Here is an 18,682-nt window from a genome sequence, read left to right as displayed (position 1 = left end):
ATCTTTGTATCAAAATAAGGTCCCTAGTTGAGGAACATCTAACATCTTTCTGTGTGTTAGCTAGCTAACATTTTACATCAGCTAATGTGGTTTAGTTAAAGACGCACCACAACCCAAATCTTAACACTTAGCGATTTACACCTAGCTAACATGGCTAACTTACCACAGCCCCAGCTGTTTTTGTCACCAAACGTTAATGTGCCCTACCCCATTAACACATTAGCTATATAGCTGGCTGGCTAACATTCACCTGAGCTGGGACCTCTGCTAAATCTGAGGCTTTGCCAGCCTAAGATTAACTCTATGAGGCTGCAGTTGGATACTACTGCCTTAGGCATCTAATTGACTGCATTTTTAAAAGGATATCTTATAAAACCCTCAAAATAAATAAGTAAATGTGCCAAATAGGATTTACGCCTACACAGAAAAGGTTCATAGTTTGTCAAGCTTGTCAACATCATATCTTAATGCACACGAGACAATTTAAAAGAGATATCTAATGTTAGCCAACCAGCTAACTCTGGCTAAACTCACCAACATTGTAGTTTATTATGTTCAAGGCAAAAATTGAGGAAGGCAAAAATCACATAAAAAAATAATATGCAGCCTTACTCTTTTCCATAAATAGAACTCCATTATATACAGTAATATGCAAAAGTGGGAGCACCCTGGTTAAATTTTGTTGCTTGTGAAAATAAGCACACATCTTCTACAGAGAACCCATCTTTCATAGCGTAACCAACGTGCCACACTCTACAAATAAATAAATATTGTGCACTAAATTTGCACATTTAAATTTGTGCAGAGAACGTGTTCACTTATTTCTTACTTACAAAATCAGCCAAACATGTCATTTGACCAGAGATGTTCAATCAGTAGATACAAGTTTCACCAAATGCCTGTACTACATGGACTCCAATACTATAGTACTAACACATATGAATAAGAGCCAACTGATTCAGTAGACAAAACACTATTGGCCTCAGACCAATCATTTTAGCTACTTTGAAATGAGATCTGGTAGATCAGCTACAATATAATAGAATGTAATATCATTACATTCTTTCACATTAAATTTTATATGGGATAGTATCTGCATCATACTGTATATGCAATTTTATAAATATTATATTCATTCATTCCGCATAGTGTACAGAGTGCATAGGTTTCTAGCACCACTTGCACCAATATATTATATTTCTGCTAAAATATCATTAAATGCAAGTCATTCATTCATTAATTAATAAGGTTGTGTTTTAGAGGAGTATAGAAAAAGCACAGTAACAAACAAAGGGAGGAAAGAAGAAGTATCACAGGATAAAGAAAAGCATCCATGGCTCAGTTTTCTAGGGGCTTATTTTGTGACTCATTTCGAGCCCATCTGTGTATACTTCTCTTTCACTGCAAGCCCTCCACCCTGCACACTGGGCCAGAAGATCCACAGCACTGGCCTTATTTTTCCCTCTTATTTTTCCTCTTTTCTGCTTTGTAATGATGCCACTGAACAGAGTTACTAAAATATTTACAAGCTGTAAACACAAATGTTAGCATGCAATGAAATGTTAAGGATTTGTTTCTGTGATGATAGAGCTTGTACTAGAAAACTCAATAGCGTGGTCTGACCTTCATTAAATATCACATGACCCTTGTGAATAGTATTTAAGAGAACATGCCTATCAATCTATGAACTATGACTGTTTTCATGCATGACTAGAATTCTATTTACAAATGCTCCCTCTGCAGACAGCCCATCTGAGCCCAGCTGGTTAAGGCCAAAAAAAGGGTGCAGGTGGCCATTAACAGCTTTTGATGCATATGGCTGAACTATCTATATGGAAATACTTCCATAACCTCGTGATCCAAGGCTCTCTTGTAGGTAATGTCATGGAAGCAGTCTCTTATAGGTAGTGCACATGAGGACACTATTGCTTACCAAAAAAATGTTATTCCATATATAAAAAACTACAGCTTTTTGTATATATGCAGTACTAATCATCAATTTATCATCAAATGTTGATGTATTAGAAGAGAGCAGAAGCACACCACCTGTTTTTGGCATTTTATGTCTATTTAACATATTGACAGCACAGGTTTTAAACAGTATGAATCCAGGAATGGCAATTTTGGCAGTTCTGTTCATGTTTTAATTCTGCCTAATGGCATTACTACACTCAATAGCATGTTTGCCTTTCTGTATATAAAAAGCCTGGGAAAATGCAACACACAGTCTCTATAAAAACCTGGGTAAATGGAACCTACATAATGTTTATCAAAGCCTGGACATGCAACATACAGTTTTCTAGTCTTCATTAACACCCAGACAAATGCAATCTCTAGTCTTTATAAACACCTAGGCAAATGCAACATCTAGTCTTTAAAAAGGCCTGGACGAATGCAACTTCTAGTCTTTAAAAAGGCCTGGACAAAAGCAACCTATAGTTTTTATAAAAGCCTGGACAAATGCAGCCTACAGTCTTTATAAAAGCCTGATCAAATGCAACATGAAGTCTTTATATGTGCCTGGACGAATGCAACCTCTAGTTTTTAAAAAGGCCTGAACAAATGCAACCTGCAGTGTTTTTAAGCGTCTGGACAAATGTCTAGGAAAAATGCTATCTACAATGTTTAGAACAGCCTGAATAAATGCATTATACAGTCTTGATATTTGCCTGGACAAATGCAACTTACAATGTTTATTAAAGCCTGGACAAATACAACATACAGTGTTTATAGAAGCCTGGACAGATGCAAACTACAATGTTTATTAAAGCCTGGACAAATACAACATACTGTGTTTATAGAAGCCTGGACAGGTGCAAACTACAATATTTATAAAGACCTGGACAAGTGAATCCTTCTGTCTTTATAAAAGCGTGGACAAATGCAACCTACAGTCTTTATTAAAGACTGGTCATATGTAACCTACTGTCTTTATAAAAGACTGGACAATGCAACATAAAGTCCTCGTTAAAGCATGGACAAATGAAACCAGTAGCCTTCATACAAGTCTGGACAATCACAAATGCCTATATTTTTTAAAAAGCTTGCACAAATAAAATAATGATAATAAATATTTTTTTACATAATGTATTTTAATTTTAGTTATAAAATCTTAAAGCGCTTTACATTGTAAAACACAGAGACAAAAAAAGAGATAGTGTAACTGACATAACAGCACAACTAAAATGATGGGAGAAAATAAATAATTAAATATATATAAAAAATAAAGGTCAGCAGAATATGTTAGACATAGGCATTAAGAGCCCATCTATTCAGCTATTTTTCCTACTGCTTGTTTTCTTCATTATTTTTTCCGCTAATCACTGCATTGGTAAATAATCCTCATACCTGCTTTCCCTCCAGAGTGTACAGTCTCTTGACCACACCGGAGTCCAGCTTGATGGCGTCCGTGATGTCGGTCAGCACTTGCTCGAAGGAGTGCGCTGTCTTCTTGTTAAGGAGGACTCGGACAGCCTTGCGTGGTTTGACCCCGCTACGGATAACCGTCACCAGCTTGGGCTTGATGAAGTCTTTGTTCTCCCTCTCTCGCAGCTCGTTCTTCAGCGTGGGCAGAGATGACAGAGAGCGTGAGGTACCCGCCTTCACGTTCACTGACCAGTTTGGGTTCACATTCTTGGTGTAGTCCACTTTACGGAAGGGTTCATTAGAAGCACACACATAACTTTCACCTACACGGGAACACAAACAAACAGAGAAAGTGTGAGAAAGCATATAAGTAGGCCAACATTAGGGCTGCAATTCAACCAATTTAGTTGCAGATAAATGTAGAAAAGAATAATACTGTTCTAGTCCTGTACAATTCTGGTTTCAAATAAGGGACGCGCTGATATGGGAATTGTGGGCCGATGCTGACATCAGACAATAAATCTAGTACATCTTCAAGTATCATGTTTGAAATATCACTCAATTCTAAACATATGTTCAACTTTTTAAATCAGTAATCATCTGATACCAATATGATTCCATTATCGTCCTGCATCTCTATTTCAAATAGCTAGCAATAAAGCTGAAACTTTAGCTATGTCTAAAAATGTGAGCTGTAGATGATTCTAAAGTTGGGGTGGCTAATATGGCAAAAATACAATATCAGGAGACTTTAAAACTTTTTAAGACTTTAAGATTTTCATCATGTATTTATTGATCAATTGGAATAGAGGACAAAGAACCAGCAGTGATAAATATCAAAAATAAATCAAAAACTGTGAATTCAATGATATTTATCAAATATTTTGCATAGTGTTGCACTATATCCAGTTAAATACCAATTATATATTGTGCAGTGTTTATAATGAAACATGCACTAAGTCAGTGTTCTACATAATTATAATCTACAGTCTTCAATGATAATCAATGTTCAGAAATGTATATTGTATTGTGACATAACTGTATATATATATGTATATATAGTGCCTGGGAAAGCTGTATAACATTGAGAGTGAAGTCATGATAAAATGAATATCCAGAAAACGATGATCACATTTCAAGGCAGCCAAGGCAATTTCACAAAACTAATGTAAATAGTGACCCCTTAGTTTTGAATTGTAGTGTGAAATCTTTATCCATCCAGCCTGTATTCTTAACTTCAGTCTAATTAGGATTGAACATATTCATTACACACATAAGCAACTCTCTACTTTCAGTGAAAAGGGCCCAGCCTAATGAATGCACAAAGTATCTCAGTGTATGATTACTGACCCTGGATCAGCTCCTTCCAGGCAGTATATTCACACTGAATAGAGCACCAAAAGCCAAGATGTGATCCTACTTCTTTGCTCATATTTCATACGCATAATCTCTTTTTCACTCTTCTACGGAACCTCCTTAGTCCTTCTAATCAAATATCTTCAGGAACTCTCTGATGAAAGACTCTTTCAGAGACTGTCAGAAGTTCTCTAGTGTGCTAAATAGCTACAAAGCTGCCGTCAAATTCAAACAGGCCCTTAATCTCACTTCCTACTTATCAGAAGCACTGAAATTCTGTTAAAGAGAGGAGTTTCCCAGCCAACTTAAACTGTGATGGACTATTAGTGTAGAGGGTCTCTCAAACAGTTAATGGGTGAAATGAAAGAGCGCTGATGTCGCCTCTGACCCGCTTCTCTCTTCACATACTCTTGTGGTATTGGCGGACGCCCAAGTATTCTCTGCGGCATTCCAGTGTAACAGCTCTCAAGCTAACATTCCTTTTCCCCAAGGCATATTTCAGATAGAGTCAAAGACTGCTGGTAAATGGAAACCACAAGAAGGCATGAAAGAATGAATGAATGAATGAGCATTTCCCCTCTAAACAATGGCCTTACTCAATTTCCCATCTCCCATCCACGGCTCAGGCAAGCATTAGTATAAACACATTAGTTATGAGTTGGTCCAAATGGGACCAAGTGGAATCTTCTGTGTTTTTTAAAGAAAACAAGTTGCATAGTTTAAACGGAGATCTTTGAAAAAGGTCTCCAGATAATTCTGCAGCTCTTAGTAACTCCACAGCACTGACGAAGGGCATATTTACTCTGTGAGTGTGTTCGTGGGTGTGTGTGTGTGTGTGGACACAGCTTGGCACTATGGCAGATGCAGCTGGCTTGAAAATGGACCTTTGTCACTCTAAGGACAGCAGGGTCACAGGAACCAACGACATACTAGAGCATCAGTTGAAAAAACGCATCTACCAACAGATAACAAGATGTAAAGGAGGCATATTCTACACTTTTCTCATATTTTTTTCCCATAAGTCCACTTATAATGTTTGTACAGTTCTATGTATCAAAAACTGTTGTAAGTTTATTGTAACTAGGCCTGTCAAAATTAACAGCATAGCGCAATAAATTATTAACAGGAATACTTTCTTAATGATGTTAATGCATGTTCTTAGACTGGCCCTTCTAAACCTGACTGCAGGCCAGCTGCTCGCATTATATGTTGCCATAAAAGGATCTGCAGTTGCAGACCTCTCATCCAAACATGTCTTTTAAATGTGTGTCTTTTTTTTTTTACGATACCTTCAGCACCTTCATCAGGCTACACTGGAATGCTTGTGGGAGACCATAATGGATAAATTAAAGATCAGCCAACTAACAAAAGCAAGCTTATTTTGTCCACTCATTTAGCTTTAACAACATGCACTGTTTTTTAAATGGGAAAAAAAAAACTGTCTTTATGGTCAAATTTGAGCAAATAACATAAATGCTATGACTTGCAATTAAAAATATAAAATAATGAGATTAATCATTATAAATTAGTCAAATCATTTGACAGTTCTAATTTAATATGATCATTCCAACCTCTCTTTATCCCTTAGAAATAAACATTTTTGTTACTGTATCTTTAAGACTGATATATGTCAATGTCGCTGTTCTGATTTCCCACCCTGTGCCGTACCACATTCAAAAAGAAGCCCAGGCTGAAAAGTGGAACAAACTGTTACGTTTGGAATGAGCTCCTTAGGGACTTCATAAAAAATTCAGTGACACTTTTTGATTCTTTGGAAGAAACCAGGCTGTAATGATCCATATGCTTCCTGACAGCCAGGTGTAGCACAACATTTAACTTCAATTTTCCCAAATCTCCCACTCGTATCAGCCTGATATAGACTGTCTGCAGGAACAACACTACATAACAATTCAAGGGCAGCCATGCCTAAATCCACCCATACCAACCTGCCAAGGCTTCTTAAAAAAACCTAACCTGTGCAATGCTGTGGTACTTAAAGTAAATGCCATATTGGCTGCAGTCATGTGACCATATCTGATGTGGTTAGCAAAAGGCCTGTGAATCAGTGGGAAACTATTGGCTGCTGTACCACATGAGTTTCAGTTTGAGGCAGGTCAAACAACATGCAGGGCAGGAACAGCAGCTCCAAAGCCTGCACTTCCTGTGCTGTGTCCTTGAAAGCTAAATTACATGTAAACTCTCATGAGTCAGTAAAGTTGCTGAGCGGTGTAGCAGCAGTCTGTTCAGACAGGTGACTGAGTTCATGCTGTTAAGAATGGAAAATAGAAAATGGATTATGCAGTCATGGAGACACAAAGGATATCATTATCTAGTTTGCATATTATCAGACAAGAAAGCACTGTGTATTGCTTTTAAGGTTATATGGAATATGTATGTATAGAAATGTACATAATTCCTGTAAAACCTAATACATGATACAGTTAAATATATATATATATATATATATATATATATATATATATATATATATATATATATATATATATATATATATTAAAGTGCCTCATTGCTCAATTTGACAGCAGACAAATATAAGTTGCAGTAACGTAAGTGGTTTCTACTGGTGTTAAGGAAAAGGACCAAGCACTCTATTCAGTTCTATCCAATAAAAACAGGTTAGCAAAATGAAAGTGATGTAGTTGCACTGCACCCGTAGCTAAATCACTCCCAAATGAGAACTGTCATTGCACATTTTTGCACACTATTTAATTGACCAAACCCAATAGGACATGAAATTTTCTGCACCCACACTCTTAAAGACAAAGGTGCAAAAAGGCTTTTTTGCTCAGAGCTATAAAAGAACCATTTTGCTTCCCTAAATAAACTTTCAATGAAAAGCTTAAAAAACTTTTTTAAAGTTTAAAGAAACTCCACATAATTTGCAAAGAACTTCTATATTCTGTCTTTAAACCTTTAAAGGTTCTTTATATGAATTCATCCATTTTACAAACACGGTTCTTCAAGGAAACAAAAGAGGATAGCCAATGGCATCACGTAAAGTACCTCAGGTGACCTTTTTGCAAAGGCATTTGGTTGTGCATACACAGCTTGTATGATCTCTACAGTAAAGCCCTACTAGTAGTGATGCTCTAGAGCAGCTGCAGATGAGGCTAAGGTCACCATGCCCAGTAATAAGCATCGGTTATAAAGGTACAAACCCCTCATTGTTGGACTCTTGTACAGTGGAACTGCTTTCTCTGGAGTGATGGAACTACATTCAATATCTTTTGGATGAGTTGGAGTGCTGTTTGTGATACAGAACTAATATTCAACATCAGTACCTGACTTCACTAATGCTCTTGTGGCTGAATGCATTCAAATCCTCACAACAATATTCCAACATCTAGTGGAAATTCTTCAAAAGTGGCTGTTACAGCAAGAAAGGGAGGGCAAACTCTATTAATACTCTTGAATTAATACCCTTTTTGACCATTCCTATAAAAGGAAAAAAAAATAAAAAGAGAGAAAAAACAGTGTTGATACACTATATTTCCAAAAGTATTTGCTCGTCTGCCTTTACATACATATGAACTTGAGTGAGATCCCATTCTTAATCAGCAGGGTTTAATATGATGTCGGCCCACCCTTTGCAGCTATAACAGCTTCACCTCTTCTGTGAAGGCTTTCCATAAGGGTTAGGAGTGTGTTTATTGGAGTTTTTGACTATTCTTCCAATAGCGCATTTGTGAGGTCAGACACTGATGTTGGACAAGAAGGTCTGGCTCACAGTCTCCGCTCTAATTCAACCCAAAGGTGTTCTATCGGGTTGAGGTCAGGACTCTGTGCAGGCCAGTCAAGTTCTTCCATACCAAACCCACTCATCCATGTTTCTATGGACCCTGCTTTGCACCCTGGTGTGCAGTCATGTTGGAAAAGGAAGGGGCCATCCCCAAACTGTTCTTGCAAAGTTGGGAGCATGAAATTGTCCAAAATCTCTTGGTCTGCTGAAGCAACTAAGGGGCCAAGCCCAGCTCCTGAAAAACAACCCCATACCATAATACCACCTCCACCAAATTTTACACTTGCCACAATGCAGTCAGACTATTATTAATTGTCCTGGCAACCACCAAACCCAGAGTCATCCATCGCATTGCCAGATGGAGAAGCATGATTTGTCACTCCAGAGAACATGCTTCCACTGCTCTAGAGTCCAGTGGCAGCACTTTACACCACTGTATTCAATGCTTTGCACCACACCAGTCTTTCACAAATGCTTGTAGAAGCCGTCTGCATGCCTAGGTGTTTGGTTTATACACCCGTGGTTATGGAAGTGATTGGAACACCTGAATTCAGTCATTTGGATGGGTGAGTGAATACTTTTGGAAATATAGTGTATGACAGCAGTAGAGAGGAAGCCCTAAATTATGATGAACAGAGACTGTCAAAACTACTGTGGTCCCAATGGCAACAGAGCAGTAGAAAATTAGAATATTTCTGTGGCAGTTAGATGGAAGAGAACACAAGGCGGTGAGTCACCTCGCAGGAACTAGACATAGTTTTTCACCCAAGAGTCCAGAGTGGCAGCATGTGATTTAATCATAACAGCTTGGTGATTAGACAGCACAGAAAACGTTTCAAAGCACTTTATTTCCTATCACAAAAACCACAATCAGCCCTAGTATTAGCAGTAGATAATCATAGGTCAGTTTCCAAACAGGCTCTAATCTTCTGCAGTTATTCCAAACAAAAGCCCCAAACACTTTATATAGATAACTAAGGTCTTCAGGAGTAACTGGATGTTGGATTATAGCAGATCTAGGAAAATCTTTAGGCTACCTGTCCTAAATGCTGTATATGGACAGACTATCATAAAGTGTCCAGAGTGGGGCAACCATACAAGCCTTATTATTGGGAGAATGCAAACTTGAGTGCCAGCAATGCCAAAGCTGTCCCTGGCTGGGAGTCCAATGATGTTAGTGTCAGTTTCATACATTCATACGACGTACCAGTCAAGTCACAAAACATGATTAATCTTAATGATAATTCTGAACTAGCTCACCTTGGCTACCTTTTACAAGCCCATAGTTATTACCAGAGACATTACAACAACAGGACAAGGTAGCCTATTGATGGCTTCACCATCACTTCTCCAAGCCCTACTCTTCCACAAAAAGAGCCAGTCGCTTTGAAGGTTAGTACTGTACTGTATGTAAATGTGCAAAATGTTTGCGTTACTCTATGCAAATGCTAAAAAATATATTGTCATATTTTACCAGTTATTTTAACTGTGACCTTCAGTTTCAGGTTTATACATCTCTCTCCATTCAAATAAATTGGACCCTTGTCTTATATAACTGGAAATAATTGGTCAGGATGTTCCCAAAATGATGGCTGAATAAGCAGATTGTTCTATACAGACTTTGGTCATTACTATAATTATCTAACTGCATATGTTGCTGAAGGAACTGTATTTTTCTGTTCTCTGCCAAATTCTGTCTGAGTGAAAACTGTGGAAATCAGTGACGTTTACCGTTAATAATCTGGGCAAAGGGAAAAATGTGAAAGTAAAGATCTCATTACTGCACATTTATAGATGCCTCAGTCAAAGTCTGAGCCCATGATAATATGAAAGGCTCAGCTGCTTGCAAAGCCTTATATTAGGTCATTTCCATGTTAATGTGACATGTTGTAGGCCTATCTTTTCATTATGACATCCTCACAGCTTAAGTTCAACCACAGCACTATAAATATTCTTTAAAGGCTTCCAGTGTCAACAGATAATAAAATCTCAATTCTAACTCTGTTTCCACATAACAAGGGAGCAGAATCCCAAGGCACCCAGCTTTATTAAGCTGACGAATTAACAAAAGGCTAATTTAGCTCATAAGTTCCAGATGGGGTCAGTAATACTGATGAAAACAGTGACATCAAATGAGTCCGGGATGGCAGTAATTTGACACGCTATGTAATGGAGGGGTCGCCCTGAGAATTTTGGGATGTGACAGCAGTCTGGATGTGGGACTCAGGTGTGAAATTTCCATAGAGGCTAGTGACCCTGCACCAGCCTCCACTAAACCAGTCTTCTTCTGGTGTCCAGCTGAGTCTCCATATTGACTCATCTTTAAACAACATCAGCTGGGACGCTGATGACAGTAATATGTCATCTGTTATATGTTATATGAGCCTATAAATCCTATAAACTCTAAATTGCTGTCTGGGACATAACATGGGCTGGGGTCTTCAGCCAGCAGCCCTCTTTGCAATCATTGTAGACACAGAACTGAGCTATGGGAGAATGAGCTTCTGTAATCAAGAATGGATTGTAGTCAAGTTTAATATTCTATTATGTCTACATTGCAGGAGTTTATGCTTTTGTGTGAGGCCTGATGTACATAAAGATGGACTTAAATCTAGATTTTACTCTATTTTTCCTTTAAGCCAAACCAAGTCATAAGGCAGAAACAAAAGTATTCCTACAGTAAAATGGGTAAAACATCCCATTTGAGTGGCAGCAAAAAAATAAATAAATGATAATATAAAGACCAAGGGTTCTGAGAAAAAAAAACAATATTTCTTGTTTTATTTCATTTATTTAGTCATTTATACATTAGCAATGGCTATTTGTTCATCTAATGCTTATGTCTGCTTTGACTTGCCCTAGGTATTTGACCCTTTTCTGGCCTTGTGGTCACAGGCCCCTTGAGGCCTCTGGAAGTCAGAGGCCCCTAGGCACTGGACCCATTGGCCCAGTCAGTAATTCATCCCTGTCTGTAATATGAATATACCAATAAAAATGGAATATATTGTGGTGTGCAGAGAGCTTTGCAATATCTGCTTCCATTTTGTATAATTTAATTATGTGACACATTTCCATTCAATTAAACAGTTAGATATGGATACAGTTTATGTGGTTTTATTAAGACTAACCACAATGACATTTTGTTCAGATTTACCATTTCAGCCTGTTTAGCTGTCATGTAGTTAATAGAGAGTGACTCATGTAGGGTTCCACTGTAGGACAACAATACCAGGGGTTACCCTATAAACGGGAGGTTGTAAGGTTGAATCCTTGTGATGCCACAACCAAATTATTTTGTTATGCTGGATTCATCAGTATCAGGAGGCTGATTGTATTGGTGGGGAACCAGTCATATGCAAAAGTTTAGGCATCCTGCTCAAATGACATGTTTTGATAATTTTGTAAGTGACAAACAATTCTAATGTTTGTGTGTTAATAGAATATATCATATTACTATACTTTTTTCATGGCACTAGCTTTCCATTAGCTTTCCATAATGTCCTATTACGAGGAATATATTTTATTGTATCTTTTTGTATTACAGTTTTTGAGCTTTACAATCTATGATCAAAACTATATTTCAATACCATATTTTGCCCTTTTTTCCCCCTAAAACTAATGAAATGTTCAACATTTTTGGCATGATGTTATGATAAATTCTTCACTGAATTGTCATACTAAGGATTTTTATTCATTTACCATGCTAGCGTGTGGGGGCTATATCCAACCACTAAACAAAAAGGTGTCCAGAGCTTGCTGTGTGTGTGCAGCGAGCTGCTGAGCTGTGCACTTCTGCTGTGCGGACAATCAAACGACATCAGACAGACACGTGGAGCCCATGCTGTAGGCCAGGACAACCCCCCCCCCCCCCCACCCACCCACCCCCCCCCACAACAGCAATCATGTCCAGTTCAGGTTATTACAGTCATATTACACTGCATTTAACTGCTCCCAACTGACTACGTCTGCTTTTTTTTTGCTGGGTTTGACAAATTAAATAGATCTGTCAAACAGGAAAATGATGGCAAACACATGCAATCATACTTGCTACCTCAGCACATAGATAAGCAGAAAGTGCTGGACTGGATATCAGATGAAAAAGTAACTGTTAGTGGAGCGTTTGATAAGTTTGAGAATGGTATCCTGCTTTTCATGCTCATCTTAAGCAAAGTGCTGTAATTAAAGTAGTTGTAGCAGTAGTTGGGATGGGCACTATGGCCAAATTTGATCATTTTGTGATAAATTATGTCACAATACACATTAATGTACATATCATGGATATTGTCAGTACTTAAAGAACACTGACCAACTACATGTCTCATTACAAAGTGAGCATTAGTTTAATTGCATATAATGCAGTGCAGTTTGTAAAACATTAAATAAAAATCATTGTAATTGTAGATTTATTATTCTTATTATTACTACAGAATTTCTATATTTGGCACCACAGGTACTTTTATGTCTGTTCCAACATATTAAATTAAAATGCAAGGCTTATTATGTTATGTATTATTAAAATGTCTTGAAGTGTCGTAATATAACACTTCTGTTCACCCATTCTTATTAGGTTTTAAAGATGTAATATGTATAATATTGGTATGAGCATCAGTTAACACTTATGGTTTCAACTAACTCATAGAGAGAGAGAGAGAAAGAGAGAGAGAGAGAGAGAGAGAGAGAGAGAGAGAGAGTGAGAGCGATGCTGTTTTGGGTCTGACCCTTGGTGACCAAAGAGGATTACAGTGATCAGACTGCAACTTGTCAGTAAGATTACTGCGACTGCAGCTCTATGTAGGAAACCAACTAAAGCTAAAGCCAAAGCAAGAATAGGACAGAATAGGAGATGTAGGCAGGGACGCGGTGATTTGGCAATTGTTTGCTGATGTTGATATCCAATATTTTTCATTTGTATATCTGGCTATGCCAATACATAAATGCTTATTAAAATGTACAAACTTTAACTAAACATGTCGCCTAAACATTCTGCTCCTATAGACTACAATTAATAAGCAATCAAATATCAGTTTGAAATGTCCTTCAAATCTAATGAAGTCCTTTTAAAGACTTTTCCAATAAAATCATCTGAAAGATTTGCTTTGTTTTGTTTTAAACTTCATAAATCATCAAAATAATCATCAGATTACTCGATTACTAATATAATCAGTGGTGACCTACAGTCATTGACTGTTCGTCAATGGAAGTAGAATCACAGCACTTACTGCTTATGGAAAAATGTGCATGTGGAAAGCGCTCTATGGATGGCGAGGAGAGCATGCCTCTGGGAAATCATCACTCTAAAAGGACCACTTTCACAGCCAATGAACACCCGGCACATCAAAAACTCACTGGCACTTACAGCTGCTCCCTGGCCATGAATCAATGCCATTGAACCAGCTACACATTAAGACAGTCAATAGCAGTCAAGGGCCCTGCATTCCAGGCTCATTCCCGAAGGTCCCTGACTCCTGTGTCATCTAAAACTCTTTCAGCTGTGGCACTTTTAAAGCAAAGACTTACTCATGGAATAATTGCTCTTTAATATGTGATAATTACGCTTTCATGTGGTGTACCTGAGCTACAGTTCACTCTTAAAATAAAAGGAGCCAAAAAGCTTTCCTTGAAGCAATGCCATAGAAGAATTCATATTCCCTAAAGAGCCTTTTAATGGATGTTTTTATGGGAAAATTCAATTTAAAGTCAGTTCAACCACCAAACTAAAAGTGCCATCGCTTCAAGGAAACTTTCATGACACTTTTGCTTTTAAGGAGAATTCCACTAATATTTCAATATTTCTCCTTTTTTTGAGATGTTGAAGTTATTTCAGATGTTAATGAAAGCCATTCAGAGTGGTTGGATGTGAAATTTTGAACTAGTGTTTCCTTTAATTGGGATTTGTTCTTAGGTAAGAACAAAATAGGTAAGAACAGAAACAGAACCTACACACAATTAAGAGCACAAAGGTAGGAGCAGAACATTTAATATCTAGCAGACCTACACATGTCTTCTGCGTTTTAAGTAACATTTATAGTGGTAGTGCTACATAAGAATATACATTTTCTTATGGGATTGTTTTGCTCTCTGTTGTGAAACAACGTCTCAGGCATCAGGCATATATGTATTCATAACTATCTCATGTTTTAGCTTTCTGTGATGTAGCTTTCATGGCAGTAAAACTCAACAAACGTTTGGCTCCTATCATCACCACTGTGAAGAGCTCTGACTAAGTTTCTTCAAAACAGAGCATTACATATCAAAGCATTCTGAATTATTTTGTTTATGTCTTAATTTTGTGAAACTAATGGAATTCCCGATTAGAAATGTCCCAAAAGAAGAAGTATACCACAACGATGCATTTACTTTGGAATCTAACAACACTTTAACAAGACCTCTCAGTGTGAAAGATGCAAAATCTCACTTTAACACAGCAGCCCTTGATGAGCCGACTATCCTAGAAATATTTTTCTAGGATAGTCCTAGACTCCACATTTTTCAACCCATTTTGTGATGTTCCATGCTATGGATTAATCCTGAATGAACTCTTAACACTGACACTGTGAAATACATTCTGTTATCCAGCCTAGATTAACATTTGTGGGCCAGGTCAATGTAGCAAGTCAGCAAGCTAGAAGCACCACAGCCACTGGAGCTCTGTCATGTTTATTGCAACAGCCCATGATGGAATTTTGGGAATTTGTGAGTTCTGCCTCAAAGTCAGCTCACAAAGTCTGGCAATTACTACCATCATGAGTGATGCTGCTTACGAGTCATGCTGTTTAGCAAGTCTGGATCATGCTTTTGTTAATAAACATCAATCCAAAGAACAATTCAGAGAACAATACATTCTGTCTTCCATCAAAAGATAGAAAGGAAACAGCATTGGCTCTTGAAACTGCATGGCCAACAGCAAGCCATGGGCTATAATTAAAGTCTGAGGGAGAAAAGTGTTGGAGATGCAGGAACATATTCAGTCAATCTTCTTACTAATGAATATTGTAAGCGTACTTAAGACGATTTACATTTTCAACAAAAGTCTATACACTGCTAAGTGGGAATTAATAAGTCGAGGAGTGAGTGAGAAGGTAAGTGAGTGCATGAAGGAGCGAATGAATGATGAAGTGTGAAAGAACTGAAGAGACTGAGAAAAGGAGAATGTGCAATTGAATGAGTGAATTAGAGAGTAAACCAGAGCGTGAATAAGGGGGTGAGTGACTGAATTAGTACGTGAGTGAGTGAGTGAGTGAGTGAGTGAGTGAGTGAGTGAGTGAGTGAGTGAAAGAGTACAAGAACGAATGAGTTACAATCAAGCTTCTTAAAGGGGAATTCCACATTTTTTTGAAAATTTGCTGCACAATTTTTGGATGTGAGAGTTTTTTGATGTTTCTCTGAAGTTTCTCTGTAAGGAACCACTTCACATCAAGCTACTCTGACTGACTGTTCACATCTAAACGATAGAATCCATCAGAAAACTTGGGGGGAAAACGGTGAAAACCCCCTTTAAAGCGTTTCTCATGCAAAAGGTCCCTAAAGGTCATCCAAGCCTGTTTTCCTCTCACCTTCCAGTAGGTCATCCAGGCTGGCCACCTTCTTGGTTCCTTCTATATTGTAAATGCACCGGACTCCCTGCGGCAGGTTCACGTTGTCCGACAGTGAGCGCGTGAGCTCCATGAGCAGCGCGTCCAGAGAGCGGAACCGGTCGCCGGACACCGCGTACACCAGGCCTTTGAAGTAGCGGTCCCCATTTCGGTAGAAGCGGACCTTCCTCGCTTTCTTCTCCGTCGTGAGCGACTGCAAGGTGCGCGTGCGGTAGAAGCTACAGTGCGCGCTGTGCGCGGGACTCGGCACAGATCCGTTCCCGCGTGCCCCGGCCTGGGACCCCCCACTGCCCCGCGAAGGCCGCCGCGTCTTCTCGCGCTCCTCGAAATGCTCCCACTCTATACTTCTACTCAACGACATGACTTCAGTTTATTTGCTCTTAAAGTAGCAGTGTGATGGGAAGTTTGGCTCAGTTCACCGAAACGAGTCTTTCGATTAATCGAACATGCGATTCATTGATTCATGAGACAGCTGCATTCCCATCTCTTCAGTATATAGCAACCGATTCAGGAAATCGATTCAGAGTCCTCCACTTGGAACACAGAAGGTATCAAATTAATAAATAAATAAATAAAAGAGGTAAACAAACGCAGAAGCTGGTCACAACCCAAAAAAGAGAAAATGTAAGCGAATATGGTATTTTATGTTATTATTTTATCAGGCTGTATTGTGTTAGTGAATGATATAAGAGGTCTTATAGCCTTTAGAGACAGGCGTAAACATTGCGCAGGTGCTACAGAGAAAAGGTTCGATTCTGTTCAATTTGTGAATCGGTTCGATTGACTTTCCATAAAGAATCGGTTCAGAACAGCGAAGACTGGTTCGTTTCCACAGTTGCCGGTAAGCGTGATGCCGGTGGGTTTCCTTGAAACGTTATGGCTCACTCTGCAGCGTTTATCAATGAATCACGCAAAAGAATTTAGGTCCACCTTCAGTGCATCCGCGAAAGAGTTGCGAGGAGTCACGAATTCCCCCAAAACAGTTCACACAAGCCGGTCAACTGGAGCAGAGTGGGACAAAATCATCCAAAGGCAGATATCTCACCCCGGATAAGTACAGCAGAGCTCATTCGGCTGATAAAACGTCCACGTCAAGTCACATCACCTCGCTGAAGAAGCTGTGAGATCCACCAGAGCGCCTCGCATCCCACAAGAGCGCCCCAACACGACCACACACTCCGAGAGGCAGCCTGTCAGTCTGACTCAATGCGCTCTTCGCAGCAGGAGCTCAAGTTGTGGGTGGATTCTGATCCAAACCCCGCCCCACCAGCGTCCTCATTGGTCTGAATAGAAGGGGGAGTCGCCAGTAGATTCCCGCGTCTTGTTTGCACTTTTGCGTCTTTTAGCGGCTGGGCTAATGCGAAGTTCACTGCTTAAGACAGCATATAAGCAGACATTTAGCGTTTATAACAGTATGCAATATGTACCTTCTGCTAAGAGCCACTAACTGGTTTTATGCTTAATAAACTGTGCTTCAGCTTTAAGACACACTGTTCATCTTAACTGAAAGAACAGTCTTATGCTTTTTTTGTTTTATTTTTAAAAAGTTTTTAAAATTATTTGTACTAAATGTGAACTTCTAAAGTACAGTATGATGTCAGTTCCATGAGGCACAGGATTCAATTCAGTTGTAGAGTGGTCTTATACTTAGACAACTGTCACATTACATCTTTAGGTTATTGTATGAACTGTGAACATGACTGGAACATACTGGAATACAAGGATTTGGAATATGGATTTAAAACATAAGAATTAAATATCTGTATTCAATCTGTTACTTTTTTGAAAAGGCAGTTTTCAGAGTGCAGCTACTTTTAGAAGTCTTTAAAAATGTCAGAAATGCCATAAAGTATCTATCTATCTATCTATCTATCTATCTATCTATCTATCTATCTATCTATCTATCTATCTATCTATCTATCTATCTATCTATCTATAAATGCTTGTTTACTAGTTATTTTAAAACCATGCTCATTAGACAAATTCTAAAGAGGAACTCAACAAATGACTTTTTTACAAACACTAAATAGTAAGCTAGTTTCTGCTAAAGCCTGAGTTGACTGATAAATCAATATGAAAGTCCTTTATGTTTCTCAGTGTTACTGAGCTCTTCAAACTGAATCTACTTAGAAGTAGGCACGGTATCCTCAGAAGTGGACATGTCGTTCTTAGTAGTGGACATATCCTCCTTAGTTCTCAATAGTGGACATATTAATGAGTGATGAGCTGAGCATCATTGTTGTTCTTCACACTTGTTGTGTATACATTTTATGGCATGCTGTTACAAATATGTCATTAACTGAAAATAACATAGCTACCCATTTTATAGTGAAATGTACAACATTTGAGCAATGGGATATGGTCAATGTATTAATTATTTTATTACTTTATTAATACTTACATTTTTTTTATTTGTATGGTAAGTTTAGCAAAAATGGGACAATGACACCTGACTGTGTTCCAGGTTAAACATCCAAATAAAATACAATGAATACAGTTTTAATGCAAATACATTTAGAAAGTTAAAAAAAGAAAAGTTTAGTATATTTATTTTCTATTGGTCCCCTGATACACTTACCAAAAAGTGTTCATGAGACACAGAACGGTC

The 18,682-nt window shown here is 38.2% G+C and overlaps 1 protein-coding gene across 1 annotated transcript in view; it reads right to left on the bottom strand.

Annotated features, from left to right (window-relative positions):
• dclk2a (doublecortin-like kinase 2a) overlaps positions 1–17,291 on the bottom strand; it is a 93,639-nt gene extending 76,348 nt beyond the window's left edge. The window contains 2 exon segments of the mRNA XM_037538640.1: positions 3,349–3,689; positions 16,036–17,291. Coding sequence (XP_037394537.1) covers positions 3,349–3,689; positions 16,036–16,435 — 741 coding nt within the window. The 5' untranslated portion in view covers positions 16,436–17,291.
• Positions 17,292–18,682: the final 1,391 nt, after the last annotated feature.

This window comes from Pygocentrus nattereri, chromosome 5 (genome assembly GCF_015220715.1).
Source record: "Pygocentrus nattereri isolate fPygNat1 chromosome 5, fPygNat1.pri, whole genome shotgun sequence".
Lineage (NCBI taxonomy): Eukaryota > Metazoa > Chordata > Actinopteri > Characiformes > Serrasalmidae > Pygocentrus > Pygocentrus nattereri.
The sequence above is the reverse complement of the archived record's forward strand: the minus strand, read 5'-3'. Positions and strand labels throughout refer to the sequence as shown.